General features: G+C 52.2%; 10 protein-coding genes across 10 annotated transcripts; 6 read left to right on the forward strand and 4 right to left on the reverse strand.

Moving 5' to 3' along the window:
* Positions 1-3004: 3004 nt before the first annotated feature.
* On the forward strand, positions 3005-3963 carry BBA_03000 (isochorismatase-like protein; the record flags this gene model as incomplete). Its single annotated transcript, XM_008598097.1, has 5 exons — positions 3005-3071; positions 3127-3161; positions 3215-3362; positions 3444-3608; positions 3674-3963. The coding sequence occupies 5 exons, from the start codon at positions 3005-3007 to the stop codon at positions 3961-3963; spliced, it is 705 nt and encodes a 234-aa protein (XP_008596319.1).
* Positions 3964-5986: 2023 nt separating this feature from the next.
* Positions 5987-6979, forward strand: BBA_03001 (ABC-type Fe3+ transport system; the record flags this gene model as incomplete). Its single annotated transcript, XM_008598098.1, has 3 exons — positions 5987-6129; positions 6297-6779; positions 6862-6979. The coding sequence occupies 3 exons, from the start codon at positions 5987-5989 to the stop codon at positions 6977-6979; spliced, it is 744 nt and encodes a 247-aa protein (XP_008596320.1).
* Positions 6980-8481: 1502 nt separating this feature from the next.
* Positions 8482-10153, forward strand: BBA_03002 (Cytochrome P450 CYP561D2P; the record flags this gene model as incomplete). The annotated part of the gene is made up of 3 exons (XM_008598099.1): positions 8482-8589; positions 8648-9769; positions 9806-10153. The coding sequence occupies 3 exons, from the start codon at positions 8482-8484 to the stop codon at positions 10151-10153; spliced, it is 1578 nt and encodes a 525-aa protein (XP_008596321.1).
* A 115-nt stretch (positions 10154-10268) lies between these two features.
* BBA_03003 (serine protein kinase) lies at positions 10269-11494 on the reverse strand (the record flags this gene model as incomplete). Its single annotated transcript, XM_008598100.1, has 4 exons — positions 10269-10449; positions 10585-10718; positions 10768-11166; positions 11288-11494. The coding sequence occupies 4 exons, from the start codon at positions 11492-11494 to the stop codon at positions 10269-10271; spliced, it is 921 nt and encodes a 306-aa protein (XP_008596322.1).
* An 879-nt stretch (positions 11495-12373) lies between these two features.
* On the reverse strand, positions 12374-13275 carry BBA_03004 (tat pathway signal sequence; the record flags this gene model as incomplete). Its single annotated transcript, XM_008598101.1, has 3 exons — positions 12374-12792; positions 12840-12962; positions 13017-13275. The coding sequence occupies 3 exons, from the start codon at positions 13273-13275 to the stop codon at positions 12374-12376; spliced, it is 801 nt and encodes a 266-aa protein (XP_008596323.1).
* A 565-nt stretch (positions 13276-13840) lies between these two features.
* On the reverse strand, positions 13841-14284 carry BBA_03005 (uncharacterized protein; the record flags this gene model as incomplete). The annotated part of the gene is made up of 1 exon (XM_008598102.1): positions 13841-14284. One exon carries the CDS (start codon positions 14282-14284, stop codon positions 13841-13843), a length of 444 nt encoding a protein of 147 aa, XP_008596324.1.
* Positions 14285-15622: 1338 nt separating this feature from the next.
* BBA_03006 (tat pathway signal sequence) lies at positions 15623-16351 on the forward strand (the record flags this gene model as incomplete). Its single annotated transcript, XM_008598103.1, has 3 exons — positions 15623-15671; positions 15722-15844; positions 15909-16351. 3 exons carry the CDS (start codon positions 15623-15625, stop codon positions 16349-16351), a joined length of 615 nt encoding a protein of 204 aa, XP_008596325.1.
* Positions 16352-16528: 177 nt separating this feature from the next.
* On the reverse strand, positions 16529-17212 carry BBA_03007 (uncharacterized protein; the record flags this gene model as incomplete). Its single annotated transcript, XM_008598104.1, has 1 exon — positions 16529-17212. One exon carries the CDS (start codon positions 17210-17212, stop codon positions 16529-16531), a length of 684 nt encoding a protein of 227 aa, XP_008596326.1.
* Positions 17213-19321: 2109 nt separating this feature from the next.
* Positions 19322-19903, forward strand: BBA_03008 (pheromone precursor; the record flags this gene model as incomplete). Its single annotated transcript, XM_008598105.1, has 1 exon — positions 19322-19903. One exon carries the CDS (start codon positions 19322-19324, stop codon positions 19901-19903), a length of 582 nt encoding a protein of 193 aa, XP_008596327.1.
* Positions 19904-22832: 2929 nt separating this feature from the next.
* On the forward strand, positions 22833-23930 carry BBA_03009 (putative nicotinamide mononucleotide adenylyltransferase; the record flags this gene model as incomplete). The annotated part of the gene is made up of 2 exons (XM_008598106.1): positions 22833-23257; positions 23363-23930. 2 exons carry the CDS (start codon positions 22833-22835, stop codon positions 23928-23930), a joined length of 993 nt encoding a protein of 330 aa, XP_008596328.1.
* Positions 23931-23937: the final 7 nt, after the last annotated feature.

Below are 23937 nucleotides of genomic sequence, written 5' to 3' on the forward strand. Positions count from 1 at the left end.
AGAGCCTGGAACGGACGCATACTGCGAGATAACCTTCACTGGCCAATACCTGGATCACCGGGATAAAATAGAGATGGATACTGGGGCGCTGACCGCCAAGAGGCCGTTGCGTACGTGTGCCGGATGTGCACTTGCAGCGCACGGTTGCCTTGGGACTGTGAGTTGAGTATCCGTGAAAGATTCCACAAAGAAGCTGTGATGACTTGATAGTTTTCGCTTACTGAAGTTGCTAGTGTGTGTCTCATTACACAATGAAGAGCTGAGCGTCGCCGAGGCGTAGACTGTCCACAAACCATGAACCAGCCAATGCAAACTTATACAATACGCCACTACCTGCGACCTCTCGTAAAACAAGAGAACAAAAAAAGACGACTCATTCACACGCAGCGGACAGTCAGATACTGAGGATGAATATTTGGTAGGCAAGTGAACTTTAATTTGGCAGCGCAAAAAGATAGGTCTCAGAGGGAGTCGAACCCTCGCTGGCGGAATCAGAATCCGCAGTCATAACCGTTAGACCATGAAACCAAGATGGTTCGGTGGGAACGCAGCTGCTGTATTGAGGCTCATCAGCCCCATCACGCCGCCAACAAGGCCGCAAAAAAAAAAAAAAAACCGCGACAATTGGCAATGCTGCCTTTTTTACTAGTAAGTAATTATCTCTTCCGAGAGGATAATTATCAGTAACTTGAGCGCCAAGTCAAACTCTAGGCCCGAAAGCAGAGAGTCCCACCGACATGGTCTCGAAAAGCCGCACGCTTCGTATTTAAGCCTTCGAGGTCCTGTGGTTGCTCGCGCCCTGCATCGCTGCAGAACTACTCCTTCGGGTGACGACTTCTTGCAGGTTATTTCCGTGTTGGATAACACATTACACTGTTTCTAATCTAGTTTGTTTGAATGCAAGTATGAGGCTTGGTCTGAGTTCTGGGTTCTGCGAGAGGGACTCGCATGGTAGATAGCTTTGTGCGGGAAGCGTCCTGCAACCTTTTCAATGGTAGACTGCAGCATCATCAGTAATTTTACAATAGCTCTCACTGATTGCATTTGATTAGCCGTCGTCTTTGACATAGTGCCCGCCCTGTGTAAAGGTCGAGGCTCAATATATTGAAAGACCAAGCTAGGCGACTGCTACAAGTCACGCAAAGGGGAAAAGGAGCAGAAGTAGAAAAAAAAAACAGTTTTATGACATTGTAATCTCACCGCAGTTAGTCTCACTTGCATAAATTTTCCAGCGCATCTCTTGTCCTTGGGTTTTCTACACACAGGCTTTCAGGTCATACAGACTGGTATGTAGGCCTTGCAGTCCTGTCCTCGTCGTAGTGGGAGCCAGAGAAGCGTAGCTTTGCAAAAAGTCTAGCTCACGATGACTGGATAAGTCAGGCAGTTGGCGCAAGTGAGGCGCTCCTTGGTACGGTTTAGATGATTGTCAGTCATGGAACACGCGTTTGTGAGCTCGCGTCACGTCTTGAGACATCTTGCCGCCAACAAACAATGTTATCGAGATGATAGGTCGCGATGGAAGACGATTCGAGGTGTTGCAAGGCGGAGGAGAAGAACGCAGCGGGACGCCAGAGTGGTAGTCTACCAGCCCACCAGCTGCCCACTAGCCCACCAGCCCATCAAACCATTCCGCTGACAAAGTAGCGTTCGCCTGGAAAATTGCCCCGTGGATGGCTGTTCGGAGACGATATCGACGCCAGCATTTTATTGGCTTTTCAGGCTGGCAGATTGAAACTTACTGATGGACTAGTAGTCTTACCGTGTTGTGCGATGGTCGGGGCGCAAGCGGGGGGCTGGAATCTGTTTACTGGTACAGCCGCTCTACAGGGCTGCCTGCTGTGGACATTGCACATGAGCTGAATAGTCTACTGGAAAAGCAGCACCTAGCACGGCTGCTGCTGCGTAATTTGGGCGGTAGGCTGAATAGACTTTTATTACTTGCTGATATGGAGCCATCTGTTCATATGTTTTTGACCGGAAGTTATTTTTCTCTTCCCGTCAAACTCCACGTGAGGATACCGTTCGTTGGATGAAAAGCTGCGAGAATAATAATTTTTTCTTTGTGATTTAGTTATTGGTCATGATGGTATAAGCCTTACTTGCAGCGCCAAGAACTTTTCAATTAATTCAGGCCTGCATTTATAACTCACAAAGCGGAGTATTTGTTTCCTGCATGATATTATCCCAGCAATCAGACACAGAGCAAGTCCATCAAGAAATGTTCAGGCCGCGTCTAGAAGGCTGATTATTAGCGTCCCGAATTGACCCCCAAAGCGCCCCCACGTGGCTCCTTGATCTCGGATGACCCACTTGGTACCGGTCAATTCCTAGTGCGGTTAGACTGCATGGGGTCACGCCCCATCAGGGTCACAAAGTAGACCGCCGGTAGCCTTCTGCGCACGACAAAGTATTAGGCAAACCATTATAAAATGTCTAATAAATACCATGAATTTCTTTAGTCTACCTTCTACACCAACTCAATTTTTAAAGCACTGATAGCTATTAGTGGTCAAACTCTATCGCTTGGAAAAGTGAGTATTCTTAGCTATACCGGGCGATCTGCTTTGTCACCCCATTTATGCCTCGCTGGTCTTGAGAAAAGCGGATTGAGCACCATCTTTCTGCAGGGCTTCCTGACGTCTAATTGGCTAAATGACTTCCGGCATGGAGTTCATCGTGTAGCACCACTTTTTTGGCTCCTGAGCATGCTTGGCATGATCCTGTATGCTATGATAATCATGATTAACGACATTGCGATGGTCGAGTACTCACCAAGCATCATTTGTTGCGGATGTGAGATGCACTTCAGCTTACCTACAATTATCTAATCATGCCATAATCACGGAGATTCATCAAGGCCTACATCCAAGATGTAGGCCGTACCTGCCTGTTGAAAAAATGGAATCGAAATCTATTTAACTGGCGTTAATCCCCCGTATATACAGACCAGAACAGAGAACAACCATCTCAAAACCCCTTCCATATCACACCAATACTCCTCACGATGAAGCCCTTTACCCAGCTACTGGCAACTCTTGTCATGGGCATCGTCTGCCCAGTTGCAGCCAGCTGTCAGTATACAAGCGATCAACCCGTCTCGGCATGAACTGACCTGGGTGTGCACAGCTGTCCCGTATGAACGCTTGAACGTCAATGACACGGTGAGCACGATGCATCGCTAAAGATGAGATTGTCCACACACTGACGTCTACAGGTACTCCTCATCGTGGATCATCAAGTTGGTCTGTTTGACTTTGCCCGAGACTTCGATGGCGGCCTATTCTTCCGCAACATGGTCACTCACGCAGCCATCGGAGAGCTCTTTGACATTCCTGTCATTATGACCACCTCTGACGAGACTGGTAAGAAGTCGCGACCCAGAAAACACTGATTTACAAATGAAGTCGTGACGATTGCTGAGCTGACGCTTTCTTACTTCCTAGGCCCCAACGGCCCGCTTCCAAGGGAAATCATCGACATGCATCCCAACGCAACTCTGATCAAGAGGCCTGGCCAAGTCAACGCATGGGATAACGCTGATTTCCGGGCCGCCGTCGAAGCCACTGGCCGCAAGCAGATTATCCTGGCCGGAATCGTCACCGACGTCTGTGAGTGACTCCATAGCATTCTGACCGGAAAACGACCAAAAAAAAAGTGCTGACACTGCACGCAGGTGTGACTTTTCTGTCGCTTTCTCTCCGAGAGGCCGGCTACAGCGTCTGGGCCAACGTCGAAGCGTCCGGGACCGTGTCGCCGCTGATCCGGGACGTATCCAACGCGCGAATGCAGCAGGCGGGCGTGCAGCTCGTCGGCGTCTTTAGCATCGTGGCCGACCTGTTCCGGGACTGGCGCAACCCCAAGCCCAACGCTGCAGAGTTCCGGGCCTGGACGGACAAGTACGCGCCGCAGTACCAGATGCCCTCGCGTCTGTATGACGCTGTCAAGGCTAGCCGACAGGATTGAAGCACGAATCCAGTCCGAGAGATTGCGACAGCAGTGTCGTGGCCCAGACTTGCTATAAGCAGTCAGAATGAGGAAGGGATAAACTTGGTAGAAGCTAATTACCTGTAGGGTATGGCAGTTTTACGATGGTGGCATTGGCAACAGAGGGGGTGGTGGCTGGCAACATAAAAGGGAGAGCGAGGGTGTTTCCCAATTGATAGATGGACAGAAAAGAATGCTCAAGACTATGGTGCTGCTTTTTCTTTTCTATTCCTCAGAATTTGATACATGCGGCCAAATTGTCAGTCGCATATTAACAAGAGCCAGCTTGCGCGCACATTGCTCCATTTTCTACGCGAGGATGCGACGGTGTGGCGGCTTCAAACGCCCCGGTTTCGCTCTCTGTCTCTTATAGCCTGGTGATGCATGATCAATGTGTTCCTAGTCAGACATGGTTGGCGGAAAGAAACGTAATCTCTGGTCGCAGTCGTTGACCTCTGAGACTCGGCGATACTGTGACCAAGCCCGTGTCAAGGGGTTTTTCATTCTCCCAGATTCGTGTGCTCGAAAGCTCAGCTCATGCCTTGGATTGATTAGATTTAGGTGCTAAAAAGTCACCACAAGTTAGACTTTTATTAAGCTTAAGCTGTTGGGACGCCACAAAAAGGTAGGGTGCCGAATCACCACGCGACATGCGGCGACTTGCCTCCCACGATCTCCAGATAACTGGAAGAAGCTGAAAATATTTTTTTTCTCGGTAGAAGTGAGTAAGACCGATAAAACCGAGTGATTGGTCAAATCTAATCTTTATTGGAATCATGAGTTGATTTCCTCTACACTGGTTAGTCTTTGACACGACATTGTTGTACTTTGGCCTCTCCTCATCACTTGCTCGGAAGCGTCCCATGTTTGCTGTGCCATTCAAATCAATTAACTGGAAAATTTCGAGATGAAGTTCTTGTGCCATGTTAAAGTGCAGCGTCGAGCCAGAACACCGGCAACTACTTTGTAAGCCCCCTCCGAGATCGCCGCACTGACGCGTAGTCCCGCATTGCACAGACGGTCGGGCTCTTTGACCCCATAGGCTCGACTGGATTTGGCCTCACGCAGTAGCTTTAGGTGTTTATCACTGACCCGACTAGCCTTGTCGGCCGCGCGTTCTGGTCCACCCTGCCGGTAACCACTGACCACCATACCCGCGCTCTACCTCGGATTGATGATGGGACAGGTCTTTCTCGGCCGTACGAGATGGAGGTGCGCGTATGGCAGCTGGGCGGTCGTGGTGCCCGTGGTATCCGTGCCCCTAATCGGCACTCGTGATGCTCCTGCAGCTGCCGCGCCGCGAAGCAAAACCTGCTGCTGCCGCCTAGAGGTTTGGCCATGGCGGCGCCGTCCGCGTGGGGGGTGGCGGCTTTGCCGGCTACTGTGGACTGAGATTGACCGGCCCGGGCTTGGTCCTCCTCGTGGCCGGGCTTTCGCTGGTCCTGATCCCGCTCTCGCTGGCCAAGTCCTTGAACCCCGGCCGCCGGAGGGAGGCATCCTTCCTTGCCATGGAAAGGAGCAAGGAGAAGAGCCAAGGACCGCAGGCAAGAAATGATCGAAAATTTCGGAGAGATGATCAAAGTCCTCGATGCTACATGTGAAAGAAGACAAAAACTAGTTCTCGAGGTCACAATTCTAGCAAGTTGTGCCAGCTAGTCTTCAGTAGCGCTGGCATGACGGTGATTGGGCCGCAAGGTTTTGGCGCTTTCCATCGCATCCGTGGCGCAGGCTGTCGCGCGATAGTCGCGGAAGAGGAAAGACAGAGATGGATCAGTGTCACCTTGGTATATATATGTGTTTATGTATATATGCATATAAACTGCCAGCGGATTTCACCGAAATGTCGTCAGCTGGGATGAAACTGTCAGCCCCATTATCCCGCCTCAACCTACAGCCCGTGCTGTATCAGAAGGGCTGATTAGAAGGGTCGACTACTCAACATCAAACCCAAGGAGAACTCGTCATCTTTCGAGCTGGAAACTTGGCACCCTCTGCATTTCACATGTCCGGAAAAAATAAGCTTATTATTCATCCGTTCTTCCAGGGCTGTTCATCCTTCCGCAACTTCCGCAAAGGTCCACTGTTTAAGGCTGAGACGCCAAGTCGTCACATGGAAAAGGATTTACACGCTAACCAACTAACTAGGTTGGTTAATAACTAGAGTATAACAGAAAGCATAGCATAGCTATATCGACTGGATTAGGTAACGACTGCCGACCGGGGGGTGCTTGCTCAACCTCCCCCCCCCCCCCCCCTCCGGGGGCAGCCTTGATTATATAACCGTGAGTTTTGGTCTAATAATGCCCCTGTAGCATCGAGGAGTTTGGCGAGGAGTGGTTCGACAAGCTCCTTGCGCAGAAGCCCCGTTGGGTCCGCGGCACCGCCACGCCGGCCACCATTGCCGCCAGCGACGAGCACCCCGAGGCCGCCTTTTTCGCCACCGGCGGCGGCTTCGGCACCGACGGCACGCTCAATTTCACGCAGCCGACCAAGGGCCAGTACGTCTCGTGGCCCCAGCGCGCCGCCATCCTCAAGAACGCCCCCCACCCCGAGGGCGCCAAGCTGCTGCACAACTTAATCCTGTCCGAGGAGTACCAAAAGGCCATGGGCACCTGGTCGGTCCGCACCGACATGCCCACGCCCGAGGGCTTCCCCGACCTCAAGGGCAACAAGAATACGGACCCCAACGCGTTTGCCAAGTTTATGGAGGACCGCGGCGCCGTGGAGCGCAGACGCTTCTGGTACGAGGCCAAGATGGGCCCGGCGGTCGGCAAGAACCCGCGCGACGACGACATGTAAGTAAATGACACACCCCCAGCTGAAGAGCAAGAAGAAGAAGACGAAGAAAAGAGATTAACTGGCTGACACTGTAGCTAGTGGTGGTCCTGATGCTGCAGCAGCAGCGCCTCCTACGCAGAGCAACAGCACGGCTCCGGCGGCTCAGACGGCTCAGGCTTGCGCCAGTTCCAAGGCTGCTAAGCGCGCCATGCTCTGAGCGGAATCCGGTGCTTTCCACCGTGGTGGAAAAAAAAAGATGAAAGGTTTCTTGCAGTGATTAGCTTGTTGCCATCATCATCCCAGGGGGAACTGGGTCAATATTTTTCTTCAATTTACAACTCGAGACCATAGCAATTCATTCAATTTTCTTCTCCAACTCTACTGAGGTTACAACTGTGATCATAAAAATCCTGCCCAGAAACCATCCAACTGCGTGCCTAGTTTTTGCTTGTCTCGGGCAAGTTAAAAGGGCAAAAGAGATGTGTTTCCCAGCATATGGGGTCTATGTTATCAGTGACGGCAATCACGGTCGCGAAACGAGGCGCAGAGACGAGACCCAGCCCCCCGTCCAGATTGCGCAACATGACACTGCGCATTATGCATAATAACAGCGGCTCGGGTCTTTTTTTTTTTCCTTTTTTTTTATGCCTGTTTCGTCTTTTTTTCTTTTTTTATTACGGACAGTCCGGGCCCGTCCCGTCTCCAGTCCGAGATCCCCACCGTGGAAGCGTCCGGCGTGTCCGGTGATTGGAGCAGCAAGAGTAGTAGCCCAATGACTCGGTCAGACGAATTGATTGACGGTTTCTTACAAGTACGAAACTCGTGGCTGGTAATGCTAAATATCATAAGCAATATATCTTGACATGACACTTTCTCGCATGCCGCCAAGCAGGACGCCCTTTTTAGCTGGCACATGTGTCAGAAGCGCTTTATTACGAATCAGCAGCATACAAATTGATGCTGTCGTTGTAGTTAGAGATGGGACTCAGATGGCCCTGCATACGCACTGCGCTTTCCAACAAGAACATGATCAAGGGCTCCAGAAACTAGAGTATGCATTCTTATCCTACTGCTCACAAATTTACGCGTCTTGTTCATTTTCGATCGACCCGTCGCTGGCTGGCTCGTATCTCGGGTTGTTAAGTCATGTCCGCCCAAGTAACACCCGAGATGCGGGGCCTTTTGCTCGTAAAATATGCAGCTTACATGCATAAAAAAAGTCCGCCCACGGCTGGCAACACCGTCTCAATCCATTCTTGTTGATTTTTCACGTCAAATCTTTCCCCGCAAACCTACTTACAAAATCCACAGCGGGTGGTGATCGCCCCTCCGATACACCGCGTGGGGGGGGGGAGGGGGATCGCCGCGGGATGCTTTGTAGTTTGGTAGGGTTACATTGTAGCTATGAACCCCAGTCACTCCGCAGACTGGCGTTTTTATTTACTTGCTACTTATTACTTTCCAACTGCAGCAGTTGGCTTGGGAACGACGTGATCCTGGCCTCTTGTGCATCCCGCTCCATATACAGTGTCACCTACGTCAACTGCCTCCGCGGGTATTCCTCGTTTAGCACCGGCGGCCTAGGTTACTTGTGACTGGTCAGGTCTGCGTACCCGAGGAAGCGGATGAAAATAGATAAACTGGTTTGGACGGCTGTTCTTGTAGTACTAATAGAAAAATCATCACATCTTCTATCATCATTGTGTGCATACCATTACCATGTCTTCTTCGCAGCACTTGCCACTTGATTCCCTCTCCGATGAGCTGCCACAACCCCAGCCCTTGTTCTCCTCCTTGTGGCGGCCCATTGCCGGTCTGATCGCTTTGGTATGTCGAATTTCTCAATCTCAGATGCGCGCAAAACTCCGAGCTTACACTTCACAAGTCCGTCATCTACCATGCCTACATCATCCTCTACCGCCTCGCCCTTCACCCTCTCGCCAAGGTCCCCGGCCCGAAGCTGCACGCCGCCTCGTGGTTCCCCTTCCTGTGGCAGACCAACGTCGCCGCCTCCGCTCCTCGGACCATCGAGGCCATGCATCGCAAGTACGGCCCCGTCGTGCGCGTCGGCCCGGACCAGGTCGCCCTCGACGGCTCCCTTGGCTGGTCCGCCGTCTTTGCCCACTCCACCGGCTCCCTGCCCGAGTTCGGCAAGCCTTTTGAGCAGTATTTCCCCGGCGACGCCACCAGCCTGATCGGCGCGCCGCGCGACCGCCACCGCCGCATCCGCCGCCAGCTCGCACACGCCTTCAGCGCCGGCGCCCTCGCTGAGCAGGAGGCCACAGTCACGCAGTACGTCGAGCTTCTCCTCGACCGCCTGCGCACGCTCGAGGGTGACGAGTTTGACATTATCCCGTGGCTCAACTTCACCACCTTTGACATCATCGGCGACCTGGCCTTTAGCGACTCCTTCGGCAGCCTGGCCAGCAGCGCATACCACCCGTGGGTGCTGTCCATCTTCCAGGGGATCCGTGGCAACGCGCTCCGACGCTTCCTGCGACATTACCCGAGCCTGGGATTCATCGCAGCGCGTCTCGGCCTGGCAAGAGACTTTAAGGTGGCCGAGCACAACCGGCACACGGCGCGGGACAAGGCGGCGGCGCGGATGCGGCTGGGCGTGGAGGGCCCGGCGGGTAAAAGTGATTTCATGACGTACATGCTGCGCAAGACGAGGACGGACGAGACTGCGATGAACGAGGAGGAGATCCTGTCGACCTCGCCGATCCTGGTCGTCGCGGGCAGCGAGACGACGGCTACGGCGCTGGCGGGCTTCTTCTTTTTTCTGGCGCAGAATCCGGACAAGAGGGAGCTGGTCGTGTCAGAGATTATGGAGGCATTCCCGGACGAGAACGGCATTGACATGCGCAGCACGGCGAGGCTGGAGTATCTGCACGCTGCCCTGGAGGAGACGCTGCGTCTGTACCCGCCCGTCGCGGTGACGCCGCCGCGCGTCTCACCCGGCGCCGAGATCGGCGGATATTACATTCCCAAAGATGCAAGTTGTCCTGTTCACCTGTCTGATGGCCTTGGCTAACTTGCGCAGACCCTGATTTCCGTGCACCAGTGGGCGACGTTCCGCAACCCGGCAAACTTTCATCTTCCGGAGCAGTTTCTGCCGGAGCGATGGCTGCCGGCGTCGCACCCGCGATATGAGGCGCGCTTCGACGGCGACAACAGGGCCGTCTTCAAGCCTTTCAGCCACGGCCCGCGCGACTGTATCGGCAAGAACCTGGCCTACGCAGAAATGCGCCTGCTCGCGGCGCGAGTGCTGCGCAGCTTTGAGGTCACTATCGAGGGTCAATCTGACTGGCAGACCAAGCAGCGCATGTTTGGGCTGTGGGAGAAGATTCCTTTGAATGTTCGGGTCAAGTCGCGATCAAGCGCAAAGTAAGCGATGCTGGGATGTGCAAACAGCCTTGATTGCAGTAGAAGCTATCCCCTTCTCACTATCAATAGAACCCAATCTGGTTTGCAGCAGGAGACCACAGCCATGCCACATAAGCTTATCAGGTTGCGTCGGATTCGTCAGATATTCTTCCGGCAAGAGCTCTAAGGCGGCGCTGGCTGAAATTCTTTCCGCTGGTCGAAACCTCACTGGTCCCTGGATGACGAGTAGCAGCGGCGCCAACTCTTTGTCCGGCACCCGATCCGTAAACATGGTGACGAGCTTGGATTCCAAGACGGGTGCTGTACAATAGAGTCAGCATGTGAAACGAGGGGGATCAAAGCAGAGGACAATCTGAAATGATGAACACGTTGTAAATGTATATCGGCATACTTAACAAGAATTCGATGAAGGAACTCACAAAGTGAAAATAAAACCTTGGCTTTGAGCTTTTGCCACGCTTCTTCCCACTCAGGTGGCAGATCCTCAACAATTCAATCATTTGCGCCACAGCAAGGCTATTATCCTCGAGAGACTGAGTCGGATATCTCAGAAGTATGAGCGCAAAGATCTGGCACTTGTTAGCCGGGATAGTAAGAACCGTGGACGTCCTAGCTTACGACGCAGCCTAGCCGCCAGAGATCGAACTTGTAATTAAACTCGGTGCCAAACAAAGTCTCTGGCACGCGCAGGTCGATTGGTTGGGCAAGAGCGTCAGGAACGGCTTCGAGACGAAACGACTCGCCAAAGTCGACGAGGCAAATGTCATCTTCGCACTCGTTGGTCCAGTCGTCCCACCGCGCCGTGCCCACCAACTGCCTAGGCAAATGCGGTCCCGCGGCTGACCCGTTGGCGTTGAGCAGCTCTGCTGTTTCAGGCAAACCGATGACGTCCAAAGGGGCCTGCTCAGAGAGGGAGGCAAGATTGCGGGTTGTAAAGGCGACGTTGGCAGCACTCAAGTCTTTGCACGTCGAATGGTCAGATGGAGTGCTTCGAGGATCATCACTTCGCGCCTCGGGCTGTCCTTCTTACGGCTCTTGGTTTTGAGTATTTTCAGAGCCGCCCAGCGATTGACTCTGCTTCTGATTACCAAAGAAAGCCGCTGAGTAAAGGGAGAAATTTGTACTGCGTGTCTCTGACCAGCCAGACGGTCGGAAAGCCGCCACGGCCTAGCTTGTGCACGACTCTGTATCGGCCGTCTTTGGACTCGTCACCAAAGCAAACCGGGTCGAGGCCGCCATAGTAGCTTCCTCTTGATGCAAAATGTTGGAAATGGGTCGCGTTGTAAATCGCCCCATGACGACGATGCAAACGGTGACGGTTGAAGATGGAAGTCGAGATGAGCATGCAGGATCTGGGTTTTCAGCACGCGACCGTCACTGGCCGCTAGCTTTGCCGAGCTGAATTTCCGAATGCCGGAAATTGATCGCGGCTTGTCGGTCGCGATGAGGATGGCTGTGAGTCATGTCGAGAAGGACAAGGCTGAGTGCGTTAGAGGGGACTGGGGTTGCGAGCCAACTGGTCGGTCATCTCTGAAGGCTTACAAAGTACTACGCATGGCCCAGAGTGCGTTATTATCGTTATAGAGTGGCGTCTTTCAGGTCCTCTTACTCGGATTCTCGGTCTGGCAGTCCTTCGACAATATTAGGGTCGTTAGAGCCAATTGTGCCCGCCAGTAGTCATGTTTGCGTTTACGTTTGTTGCGAGAAACACGGCAAGCTATCATCTTGAAGCATGCCCCTGGTACAAACGGCACGGAAGCTGGAACAACGATCTTCCGTAGCTACGACACGTAATCATGGGAAGAATTGACGCCCTCACAAACAGTTATTGTAGCAACGAAGCAAACAGCATATTTAATGAAGTGTACACCGCCACTTCCCTTCCTCGTCCTCTCCTTGTGTAGCTCGCCCTGTTGCCTGGGCCGCCTTATTTGAGTCACGCTAGGCGGCACGTCGCTCACTATTAGCGCCCGAACCGACCAGACGTGTACGTTGGGCTGAGGCAGCGAGAGACGATGCCGGGGAGAAAGTAAGGGATTAAGACCCCGTCGTCGTTTGTGTCAAGAAAATGTGCACCGAGGCCTGTCTCTTATTGAAAGGGGGAGTGAATGAACTACGGCTGGTTGCTACGCCAGTAGCCCAGTCAGGCTCGTCGCCGCGCCATGAAGTACCTGCGTATGCGTTATTAGCCTGCTTCAATTGACGACCTCGTCTCGTGCGCGCCCTAACCTAGGGTCGGATGTGTCAGAATCGGGCCCTCCAAGTTGGCAATGGAATGCTCCTTGGACCAAGCGACCAGCTTGTCCCAGTTCCGGCACTGGTGCTCTGTCTGCTCCGTCGGCCAGGGAAACCTATACTCATCTATCCACTCAAACGGATGCAGGGAAATGTCTCCATGGCACATGAGCGTCTGACGAAGTAAATCGATGCAGTGGTCAAAGTGCTCCCGCTGCTGCGCAACGGGATTGGGGTTGTGGTAGTAGTCGGAGTAGTAGGACTTGCGAATGTGGTTCACGCAGTGCAGAGTATGGTAGACATCCAGGGTCACAAAATAGCCCCCTTTTTCGTCGTTGAGAGGCACCGATTTCAGGTTGGCCTTTTCGAGATCTTGTTTTTGTACGCGAATGTCGTTGTCTTGCAGCGCTGTGAGTGAGTACGTGGGCCAAGGACAGGGGAAAGTAAGAACTTACACTGTAATAGATTCGCCCAGGCATCATCCACTTCTGGCCGTGGCATGCCCTTGAAGTTGCTTTCTTCAAACACCTTGTGATTTATGATTTGCTTCTGGTATTCGACAGCCGTGTTTGCGGGAGCTGAGCGAACCTGTCAATAGCTGGTACCACATGCATCTCGCCATCTTCACTTACAATAAACGGCACCATTCTCGCATGCGCATTTCGTACCACGGAGTTTTGCACCCCATAACAGTAGCAGAATTGCGATGATACCGTAGAAAGAAATAATTGCACTGTGTAGTAAAATGTTCAATCGTCCGTTTCGTTTTGATCGCTCATATCGCGAATCAAGTATAAGATTTTCTTGTAATTGGTCGCTCAGCAGACTTTCTGTGTCGAATTCATCCGTAACATCGTTGGATCTCTTTTTTGAAGCCTTTTGTGAGAGCATTGTCGAACTAGAATGCTCAGAAAACTGCAGTTTTCCATTAGTCACACTCTTCAGTCTCTTTGGCAAGAGCACCCAAAAGAAGATGAAGAACAAGGCGAATTAAAGAATGGGGGCGGAATTGAGGAACCAAGCATAGAGTTGCGTATCTAACTAGTGCTTACCACTATGGTGTCACCACTTGTAACATTGTTGACCCCCATTCTAGGCGTCAGCCACATTCCCTTACTCCAGCAGATCTGCAAGGTTACATTCGGCAGTCATGGGTGAGAATTCTCGCATGCGCACACCTTCCAGTCTCTCTGTATTGTTGTCTATATATTGGATTTACTTTGGAACTTGGGTGCTTTGCGTCATAGTTGTTAGTGCCTCGGGCTGATGTGGATGGCCTCAAGTATTGTTTGGAGCCTTTTAATGTGGGACGAGTTTTGGTCTATAGCGAGCATTTATTGATTGATGGTTTTAATACACCATTTTGAGATATTTCCATTGTAAAGAGTCAAGTACATGTCTTGGTACCCGGATGCGCAATCACCATGCCAAGTCTTTACATGCTCTCTAGACTGTCTTAGGCCGCGTCCTCGGCACCTTCCGAGCGCTTTCCCCAACCGGCAGCGTTGTTGTAAAGAATGTCGCCCTTTGGGGAGCGCTTCCCCCAGCCAGCAGCGTTGTTATACAGGATATCGCCCTTGGGAGCGCGCTTGGCTGCATCAGTCTCCTCGGACCGCTTTCCCCAGCCTGCGGCATTGTTGTAGAGAATGTCACCCTTGGGCGAGCGCTTGGCTTCATTGGTTTCCTCAGAGCGCTTTCCCCAACCGGCCGCGTTGTTGTACAGAATATCGCCCTTTGGGGCGCGCTTGGCCGCGTCGAGCTCTTCGGAGCGTTTTCCCCAGCCGGCAGCGTTGTTGTAGAGGATGTCGCCCTTGGGCGAGCGGCTGACCACGTCGGCCTCGACCGGCGCGGCAAGGGCGGCGCCGAAAAGGGCAAAGGCCACGGGAATGATGAACTTCATTTCGATTCGATTTTTTTTGTATAGTTGAGAGGTGTAGTGGTTCTGTTGCGAAATCAAAATCTGCGACACCGTTTGGTGAGTGTCATCATATGTATATGACCAGATGGCTACCTCCTCGCATCAGCAACAACCAGGAATCCCGCCTGTTGCTCTACGCTAATGTCGGCACTCTGCTAGTCTCTTGTTATAGTTTACATGTTACATCAATCCTCGTATGTCTTGATTTCTCCGGTATGGATACCGTAGCTGGCCAGTTTGGGGGGCGAGGGCGGGCGGATGACACGCCATTGCCCCTCGTCATACAGACCTGCATCAGCCACTGTATCTTTTCTGCTGGCGCAGTCATAACTCAATCAATGCGCATAGATATTTTTTCAGGATCAACGAACAAAGCAGGATTTTTTTATAACTGATGGTGGCTTTGAGACTGAGTGTCGCCTCACACTGACGTAGATGCCGCGTATGGATCCGAGGACAAGACCGAAAGAGCAGATTCAGTACACTGATAGCAACCTGCAATCGCATACATGTAATCATGTGACACGGCCTCGGACTCTATTCCCTCATGATAGCGATTTTTCAATATCGACAGCAGCTGGTAAGTTTTGGTGCTCGTGACCAGCCATGTAAGTCGGGGAAGTGGGGGTGGGATTTGCGAGCAACTGTTTCCAAGTTCTGACATGCATACTAACCTTGCACGAGCTCAAGTCTGTTCCACTATCAATCGTCATACTCTATTGAACGAAATGATGGCGTTTTGCTCCCACATCTCTGGGCATGTCCCCGCATGAACTAGAGGTAGCGTCTCCCCTCCCCCACAGGGCTGGCCGCCCTACGTTTCGTAGTATAATCACAATGTTGTCGACGTTCGTTTACCAAAAGATTACGGGGTCGGTCCCATAGAGAAATCTCGAATGCTACGTTCTAGATCAGCTGCCATCTGGGGCGTAAGAGGAGGCGCGTCTTACACAGTGCGCAGTTGCGATAAGAGAGGCAGCTCCCCAGCAAGCGATGTCTCTGGCAGCTTACACGGGATCCCTGCACTTGCTGTTTGATGGCAGACAATCGAGGCTGAAAGCTCCATCATACATACAGTACTCACTACAAGAAAATAGCTCGAAAAACTAGAGGGTTCAGAATTACTCGACTTGTTGGTCAATGGAGCAAAAAGCTGACGAATGGGCCTCTGATGAAGTGCCTTTTCTTCTTGGCGAGGAAAAGAATAGTCTCGAACCGCCATCACGCCCAAATCGTCGAGAGAGATGGGCAAACATTCTGCCCTACTCTGTCGCGCTGAATGTGGTGTTGTTGGTCTTGGCACTTCTTGGCCTGTGGAACATGCAAAGGCACGACGCCAGAAAACACTACATTCCGAATGAGATTTACAGTAAGCAAGCAACTGAATTGTTGAAAGTACGTATGCTGAAGAAATAATAGCACCTGCGCAGTCGGCGATTGAGTATCAGAATATACTCTTCGCGGGTGGTCTCAAGGGAGATGGCTCGAAATACTTGGGCTCTACGCCAGAGGTTGATGAAGCATGGGATGATCTCTACAACAGTACGCTTTCCTCTATTCCAAGAGATTCCGCAAAAAAGAAATTCTCTATTGACCATGGGTTTAGAAACTTTAATCTCGCAAATCTTGCCCGACGCAGCTGCACAGCTGCCCAACGCCACGACGCGATTCTCCAACGACACCGACTACCACATCGTGGAGCTCGACGTCTTTCACCAGCTGCACTGCCTCAACATGCTGCGCAAGCTCGTCTACCCGGACGCCTACCCGACAGATCTGCTGTCGGGCTCGGAGGAGGCCGAGGGCAACGTGTTTCACCTGGAGCACTGCTACGAGCAGCTGAGGCAGTCGCTGCAGTGCGCGTCCGACCTCGCTACCATTACGTGGCAGTGGAGCAGGAAGCGAAAGGGGTTTGTTGGGAATGTGCACACGATGCATACGTGCAGGAATTTTGACAAGATTCATGAGTGGTCGGTCAAGAATGTAGCGGCGCAGGAACTAAACTTTTTCGAATATGTCGAGGGAGCGCCAATTTTTGAGAATGAGTAGTAAATCTATGTAACAGGAAAAAAAAAGGATAAGATAAAATGAAAATAAATAAAAATAAAGAACACATTCGGAAAGCACAGCAACGAGTAAGACTGGTTTCATTTGCGAGCAAGAGACTTAAAGAAACCGTTGAACCAAAAAAAAGTTGTACTGCCAATTCATCTGTCAAAGGCATCTCTACTTTGCGCACTTTGGATACTTGACAAATATCTTGGTCCCCGAGTCCTTCATCCCTTCTGGATGACCACCAATCATCTTGACACAATGGCTCGTGTGGTGATAATTCGCCGTGTACGTATCCAGCTCCTGCGTCGGATCCAGCAAGATCCGATGCAGCCTCTTCCAGACAAACATGCAATGCGCGACATGCCAGTCAAACGTTGTGCTAAAATGCTCATAGTCTCCCGCGCCAAGCTCCTCCAGCGTCAAATTCCGCCCCCCCGATGCCGTCTCGTAGTACCAGCGGCGGCCGCCGCGGTCCTTGTACATGTCCCTCGCATCCTCGTCGTCGGCCGCCGTCAGGCACGACGCGGGCAGCCACGCGTGCAGCACGATGCTGTAGCGGCAGCCTCGCGCGCGGGCGTCGGCAGGCGCGTTGCCGCAGTCGCCGTGGGACCAGGCGAGGGGCAGGCCGGTGACAGGGTCGGTGCCGTTGGACGCGCGCGGTATAGTGCGTGCGTGGGAGTGAGCCGGTTTTGACAGGGCTGGGACGAGGGAGAAGGCGATTGCCGTAGTGGCCAGGCCGAGAACAAAGGCGGCTATTGTTGGCATCCAACGACGGTGCGGTGCCGGCTGTCGGTACCCATTCTCGTAGTCGCTGGCATTGTCGCCAACCTGCTCGTATTTGGTCTCGTCGGCCATGTTGATGATTTTGATCGAATACTTGATCAAAAATGAGGATTACAATTTGCTTCTCACTCTAAAACGAAAATGGGAATTGTGGTATTCCCCGCCGCCGACTCCCTTATTCACGCCAACGGTGAGTGACATAGCTTCCTTGCATCGACAGCCCACATGCTGCAAGTCAACACGAGACATTTTTTTACACTGTGCAGTTCCTGTCGACGGATCGTTTACAATGTAACCACAGCTGCAGGTAGCCGGTCAAACGCCTCCACCCGCTTTATTTAACTCGGATCTTGGCCGGCGTTGACTTGATTGGGGAAGCTGATGCCTCAAGCTAAGTCCAGCTAGCCTCCGAGCTACACAAGAAGTGCACACTGCCTCGTACTCTCTCAGCTGCAAAGCACATGCCAAAATGGTGGAGAGCGGGTATGTTGGGAGCAGCCAGTCATGATTTCCACATTTCTATATTAGTTCCAAGTTTCTGGTGGGCGAGGAGGCTCTTGCGAGAAAAGCCGTCAGCAAAAACAAGCTGGCTTGGGAAGCGGGGGGAGGGGGCTGCTGGCGTCAGCACAGTGGTCAGCCGAGGTGCATTAGGCCAGAATCCCTGTCTATTCTGTTTTAGAGCAGGTGGCTTTTTAATAAGTCATGTCGCACGTCTTTGTATAACGTGGCTTGTGGAAGCAATCTGGTGACAAACGCTGCATGCATGTAGGCAAGGCACGAGTCCCTGCATGTTGGGGTAGCCGGCATCAAGTTTAAGATGCAGCCTCGGGCGCAACGAGTATAAGGACAATATTATGCTTCTATTCAAGCTAATAAATCTCAAACTCTCGTCAAACTTTTGAACCACTACTACAACAGCCGGGAAATATGTTAATCATTCGTCCCGGAAGAGCCCACCTTGCTGTGCCCGCGAGCGGTGGGGGGGAAACCGTTGCAGATACCCGACTGCACAGTAGAGCAGAAATGATAGACCGTCTCAGTAGCCAGACGATGACCCCATCAAGGACCCATTTCCACCATGCTTTTTACTGAGAAACAAGAGTATTGTATGGCTTGGCACCTCGTCCATAGCTTCCGTGATGAGCGGCCGCACAGAGCTGTCTGCTCAAGACAAGTCGTTCTTCTCGTATAAACGGCTTGCTCTTTGATGGGGCCCGTCGGCCGGTCCCTAGCCAAGACTTAAAACAAAGGGCAAACACGCACTTATGCCTCATGTTCTAGCGCGCACATGGCAATTTCACCTGGAACTTACCGGCAGTGGCAAAAAAATTGGTGGTCGTCTTACTGGTATGCCACTGACATGCTCCCGCGAGTCAAGAAGCATAGAATTTCCAACGGTTCACATGGCTCAAAAGACATTCAAATAGTCCAAAGTCAATTCTAACAATAAGTAACTGAGTCGTGATCGAATCTATACCAGATTTCCGGGCCTGTTCTCTGATTCGTCAGTGGCGCGTGGAGTGCCGAGGACCTGCAGGGGTGGTATTTCCTAATTCGGGCATCAATAGAATATTTTGACCCTTGTCCAAACGCCACGCCACAACCACAAACCGACAACACGGTCCAACAGGAGCCGTTGGGTTTCTTTTTTTTTTCCCTCTCTGGTTCAATGAGAAACGCTATTTTCTCTACGTGCTCAGTTCGTGAGGGGAAAAGACTAAAAAATGCAATCGGGTTTGCTCTCGCTAAACTGCCGTGGTCACATCGGCCCAGGGCGGGGAAGAAGGCGTGGCGGACGTGGCTGTTTATTCAGTCTCTATTGATTTTTGCGCAGCACAAGGGTCCAGACTCTCTTTCTTCATCTTTGACCTTGGCTAAATATCCGATGCACAAAGGGTCGTAGTTATATTCGGAACTTGAGCGTGGTGTGTGCTGCACAGCTTCAAAAGTATAAACACCACGGACAGGTCCGTGTGAACAGCTGTCGCAACTCACATACAACTTTTTAAAAACTTTTCTCTTCGTTCTTTATCTTCTTATTATATACAAGAGCCAACTTCGAGCTCGTTTGCTTTGCTTTATACTCGATATCTTTGCAAATCAGACCAAGAGCAGCACGACTCATCAACACATCGACAGATCAACACCCTCAGCACTTACTCATCGTAAACACTCTTCAATATGAAGCTCTCCCTTGTTATGCTGGCGACAGCCGCCACCACCGTTATCGCTGCCCCTCGACCCTGGTGCATGAGACCCGGCCAGCCATGCTGGAAGCTCAAGCGCGCCGTTGACGCTCTCGGCGAGCCCGCCCCCTCGCCCGTCGAGCCACTCGACGCCGACAACATCGGCCTCTTTGCCTCGGGCGCCCACGACCGTCTCCTGCACCTCGCCTCGTCCGACGCCGCCAATGTCGACGATGAGGGCGCGTTCGAGAAGCGGTGGTGCATGCAGACTCCCAAGTGCTGGAAGCTCCTCGCCGACGAGGACGGAGAGCTCTCCAAGCGATGGTGCATGAGACCCGGTCAGCCGTGCTGGAAGCGCAGCGTCGATGAACATGGAGATCTTGCCAAGCGTTGGTGCATGAGACCCGGTCAGCCATGCTGGAAGGCTAAGCGCGCGGCCGAGTCGGTTCTGAATGCGGGACAGGAGGACGGCGACGCACAGGAGCAGGACTGCGGTGACGACGGCGAGTGCTCCGTCGCAAAGAGACATCTCGATGGGCTTCACCATGTTGCGCGCGCAATTGTCGAGGCTTTCTAAGTTGGTATGATGCCTTCCCAGTCCTCCCAATCATCAGCCTTTTTGTTGGTGCATCGCTCGACTAACACTCGCTTAGACCTTGACACTGGTTTAGACCTTGGCTCGCGCCTCGGATGAGAGCCCGTATGCTTTCTGGAAAACTGGCAGCTTCGATATTGGCCCTGGATGGTCCTTCTTCTCTTCAGTGTGTTCGCACCTTTGTGTATATTTTTCCCCTACGATGGCGGGTCATGGGATACAGAAACATGCCCGTTCTTTTATTTTTGTAATGGTGATAGCTCTTTTGCCAGGGTTCAGGGTTCGTTGGCGGTGGTGGTTTCGCACCAGAGCCGAATGATCAAATATGACACGATTTAAGCAGTTACGCTTTATCAATAGTTCGGGGAGTGATGCATGTAATTTCGGTGCGTCTCGAATTCACCGAGAGTGGTTCGGGTTGCCGACCGCGGCTAGTCTCGTGTTTCCTTGTACACTCGGCTCTACGTTGGTGCAGTGTGGGGGAAAGCGCGTCTATGTGATTCTGCGCAGCATGATATGAGCATTCGGTGGCGATTTGCTATCACTCGGTTGGTCATATCAACGGGCTAGTCGTTATGGGTGAAGAGAGCTTTGATTCCCTTCTCCAGTCTAATTATTATTATTAAAGTGTCGTCGAGCCAGTCGCCAGTGGTATAGCCGTCGAGCAGCTTCTGTCGAGCTTCCTTTCGATACATGTCGCAGTCGCAGGCAAAGATGAGAATGGTGAAAATATCTAGGCATGTACGCTCAATCATTGCGATCCTCCCCATGTGGCCAGTGGCCGGGAAGCACCGCACCCAAGATTGCTCGGTTTCTTCTCCGTTTTGTGTTCCTCGCGGTCCGGTAGGTCTTGGGTAGCAACAAATTGCCACCTCACACCGGGCGCATTCAGGGGAGCGTAAACGTGTTATTTGCGTTGTTCATTATTTATGAAGAAGAAAGAAGAAAAGAGGAAATCGAGCGTCAAATTTTTGTTTTCTTATTGCGTGTGGATAATGTGGGGCGCATTTGACCAGGATCATTGGTCAGCAATTTATGTTGTCGGGCTGGGGACGAGCAGGCAGTCCCATTACGCGATGAAAGTTTGACATTGGAGAAGACAACTGGTATTCTTGAATTGGAGAAAATAATTATATCGCATTGAAGAATTCTTTTGTAATCGCGCATTTCTTGTGCTCCATGTCAGCATCCAGGGCCGGCAAATTTCGTGCCTCGTATCCGGCATGCGCGTACCAAGATCAAGTAGGGTAACGCAAGAGAAAAAGTAGGTAATTACCAAAATATTACAAACTACCAAAAGTTTAATCGCATAAATCAATTAGTTACTTTCATTGACTCGAAGTTGTATTCCGATTTCCTGTGGGCCTGTCCTGTTCTCGCGATCAAGAGAGGGTCCATGAGGGTGTCCGAGGGCGGATGCTGACCGCGGATATGGAAAGATATGTCGCAATACTTCCGTACCAGTATGAAAAAGTTGCGTCTGAAAGGTCTTTCTTCGGTACGTAATTAGGTACTCTTTCCCTGTTCCGGGCATATAAATATGTATACTACGGATTATGTCTCGTTTGGATGCTATTTTTCGTAGGGAGCCGAGACCTGTCTCTTGCAAGTTGTAGTGTACCGGTAGTAGCGGCTGTTTTAAATGCAAGGATCGGGCCCTCGCCTTTCTGCGAAAGTGAGAGGAAAATAGAGGCAGAAATTTCGTTCAAAAAATCCAGGTTTACCCCGCGTTGCCGCCGGATCATCGTGCCATGGCCGAGCTGGACTGGAACCCACAGCACGGGCAACCGGGGTAAACAGATGACAGGATTGGAAGAGCGTCGTTGCTCTTCATCGTCCGTGCAAAGCGACGGGCTCGGATTCCTCCGGTTGTCGGACAATGACGGATTACATCATCCTGGTCAGAGGCAAAACAACGTTGCCGTTATTGTCGTGAATGTATAATTAGCAGCATCGCAGGTTCACAACTTCGACGTACTTGAAGCAATATGTAAAAGGAGAAGAAATAATGGAAGTTGTTGATGTCAGCTTGGAACTGAAACTGGATGTCTCAGCCAGCCTCTCAAACCGTGTCGCAGCCTAAACGGGAGGGCAAGCCGTTGAGCTAACGTTGAGAGCGAGCTGAACAGTCGTGTATCCGTACCCGTACTCAGTTGTATTTATGTATCTATTTATTAGTCTGTTTCTGATTTTCCCATTTATTATTGCCTCGTCTAATTTCTTTTCCTTTTAAACTTATTTCTCCGCTTCATCAGCCTGACTCAGCCAAGTTCACTGATAACGACCCCCGACACACCCAATAGTTGCAGACTCGCACGCAACTCATACTCCACAGCGGGAGTGCCGATTTTCTCTCTTCTTGGTTACAGGCTTCTTCGAGTTTGTCAATGGGCTTGTCCATCCAGATCATTCCTGCAAGCCCATTGTTCCGAGCCGCCGCCCCCGGCGCATCGAGCGCATCACAAAAAAAAGCAACAGCCTCAAAACTTAAAAAGACATGGCTGCTTTTCTGTCTACGACTGAATCCTTTCCGTGTCTAATGATGAAGCAAAGTAAAATAAAAATAAAGGCCCCGAGACAAGAGTCAGTAAAAAGCCCGCTCTCGTCTGCCCCTCTTTAAGGCTAAAAACCCAGGGCCCGCCCATCTATGTTACTCTTGCTGCCCCTCTCTCCGAATCTCTTGCTCGTCAGATTGCATCAGTGACCAAGAGAGGGAAGAGGAAAAAAACTGCCGTAAACACCGCACGCACCGCACACAGCCACCTCGAGCACGCGACAGCTCTCGGAACCTTTTCTTCCTCGGTCCTTTGCAGTAACTTTCCTCTCAGCACACATCAGGCCAATTTTTTTCCACTTTACAACAGTGTTCCCTTTCTTTCCCTTCTGCGGCCATTATTGCTATTCCGCAGTCATGGGCTCGACGCTGTCCCTGCCCCCCGCGGCCGCCGACACCAAACGCCGGGCTCCGCCGGCCTCGGCGCTCACACCCAAGCCACCACCATCACCATCACCATCATCATCAACATTATCGCCACAAAAGGATAGCGACAATGGCGTCGAAAAATCGCCAAATAAGCAACCAGCGCCACAACCGCAGCAGCAGCAGCAGCAGCATCAATTAACGCCGCCGCCGTCGCCACCCCTCGGTACATACACCTTTCCCACTGGCAAGCTCAAGCGCCGCCTCACACAACCCGGCAAGACGCCGCTCGTGCTCGTCGCCTGCGGCAGCTTCTCGCCTATTACCAAGCTGCACGTGCAAATGTTTGAGCTGGCCGCCCGCCACATCCCGCGGACCGATTTTGAGATTGTCGGCAATTATTTGAGTCCATGCAGGTGCGTCTTTCTCCATTCTGATGACACTTTGAAGAAGGAAGAAGAAACAGAAATCAAGAGCGCAAAAAAAAAAAACCCCCCCCCCCCATGCTAATACACACTCAGCGACGCGTACAACAAGTCCTCCCTCGTTCCTGCTCACCACCGCTTGCAAATGTGCTCCCTCGCCGTCGAGAACCTCGCCGCCGACGTCGACGACTGGGAGGCCACGCGCGTCGACGACGCCGGCCGCCCGCTGTACAGCCGCACCGCCGACGTCCTGCGGCACTTTGACGCCGCCATCAACGACGACGACGACGACGGCGGCGGCGGCCTCGGCGGCATCCTGTCTGTCGACGGCACCCGCCGCCTGCGCGCCCGCATCGTCCTGCTCATAGGCGCCGACCTCGCCCTCACCATGAGCAACCCAAAGGTATGGGCGCCCGCCGACATTGACGTGCTGCTCGGCGGCCACTACGGCGCTTTCGTGGTCGAGCGACCGCACCAGTGCGCCGTGCGCGACGCCGTGGCGCCGCTGAGCAAGTACAGCGACAACATCTGGGTCGTTGATGCTTTTGACAATGACGTCAGCTCGACAAAGGTCCGCGCGCAAATACAGAACCGCGAGCAGTCGATGGATATCCCCGGCGCCGTCTTTAAATACATTAAGCTGCATCGCCTATACCTCGAGTAGGCGGACA

Source organism: Beauveria bassiana (genome assembly GCF_000280675.1).
Source record: "Beauveria bassiana ARSEF 2860 unplaced genomic scaffold BBA_S00006, whole genome shotgun sequence".
Lineage (NCBI taxonomy): Eukaryota > Fungi > Ascomycota > Sordariomycetes > Hypocreales > Cordycipitaceae > Beauveria > Beauveria bassiana.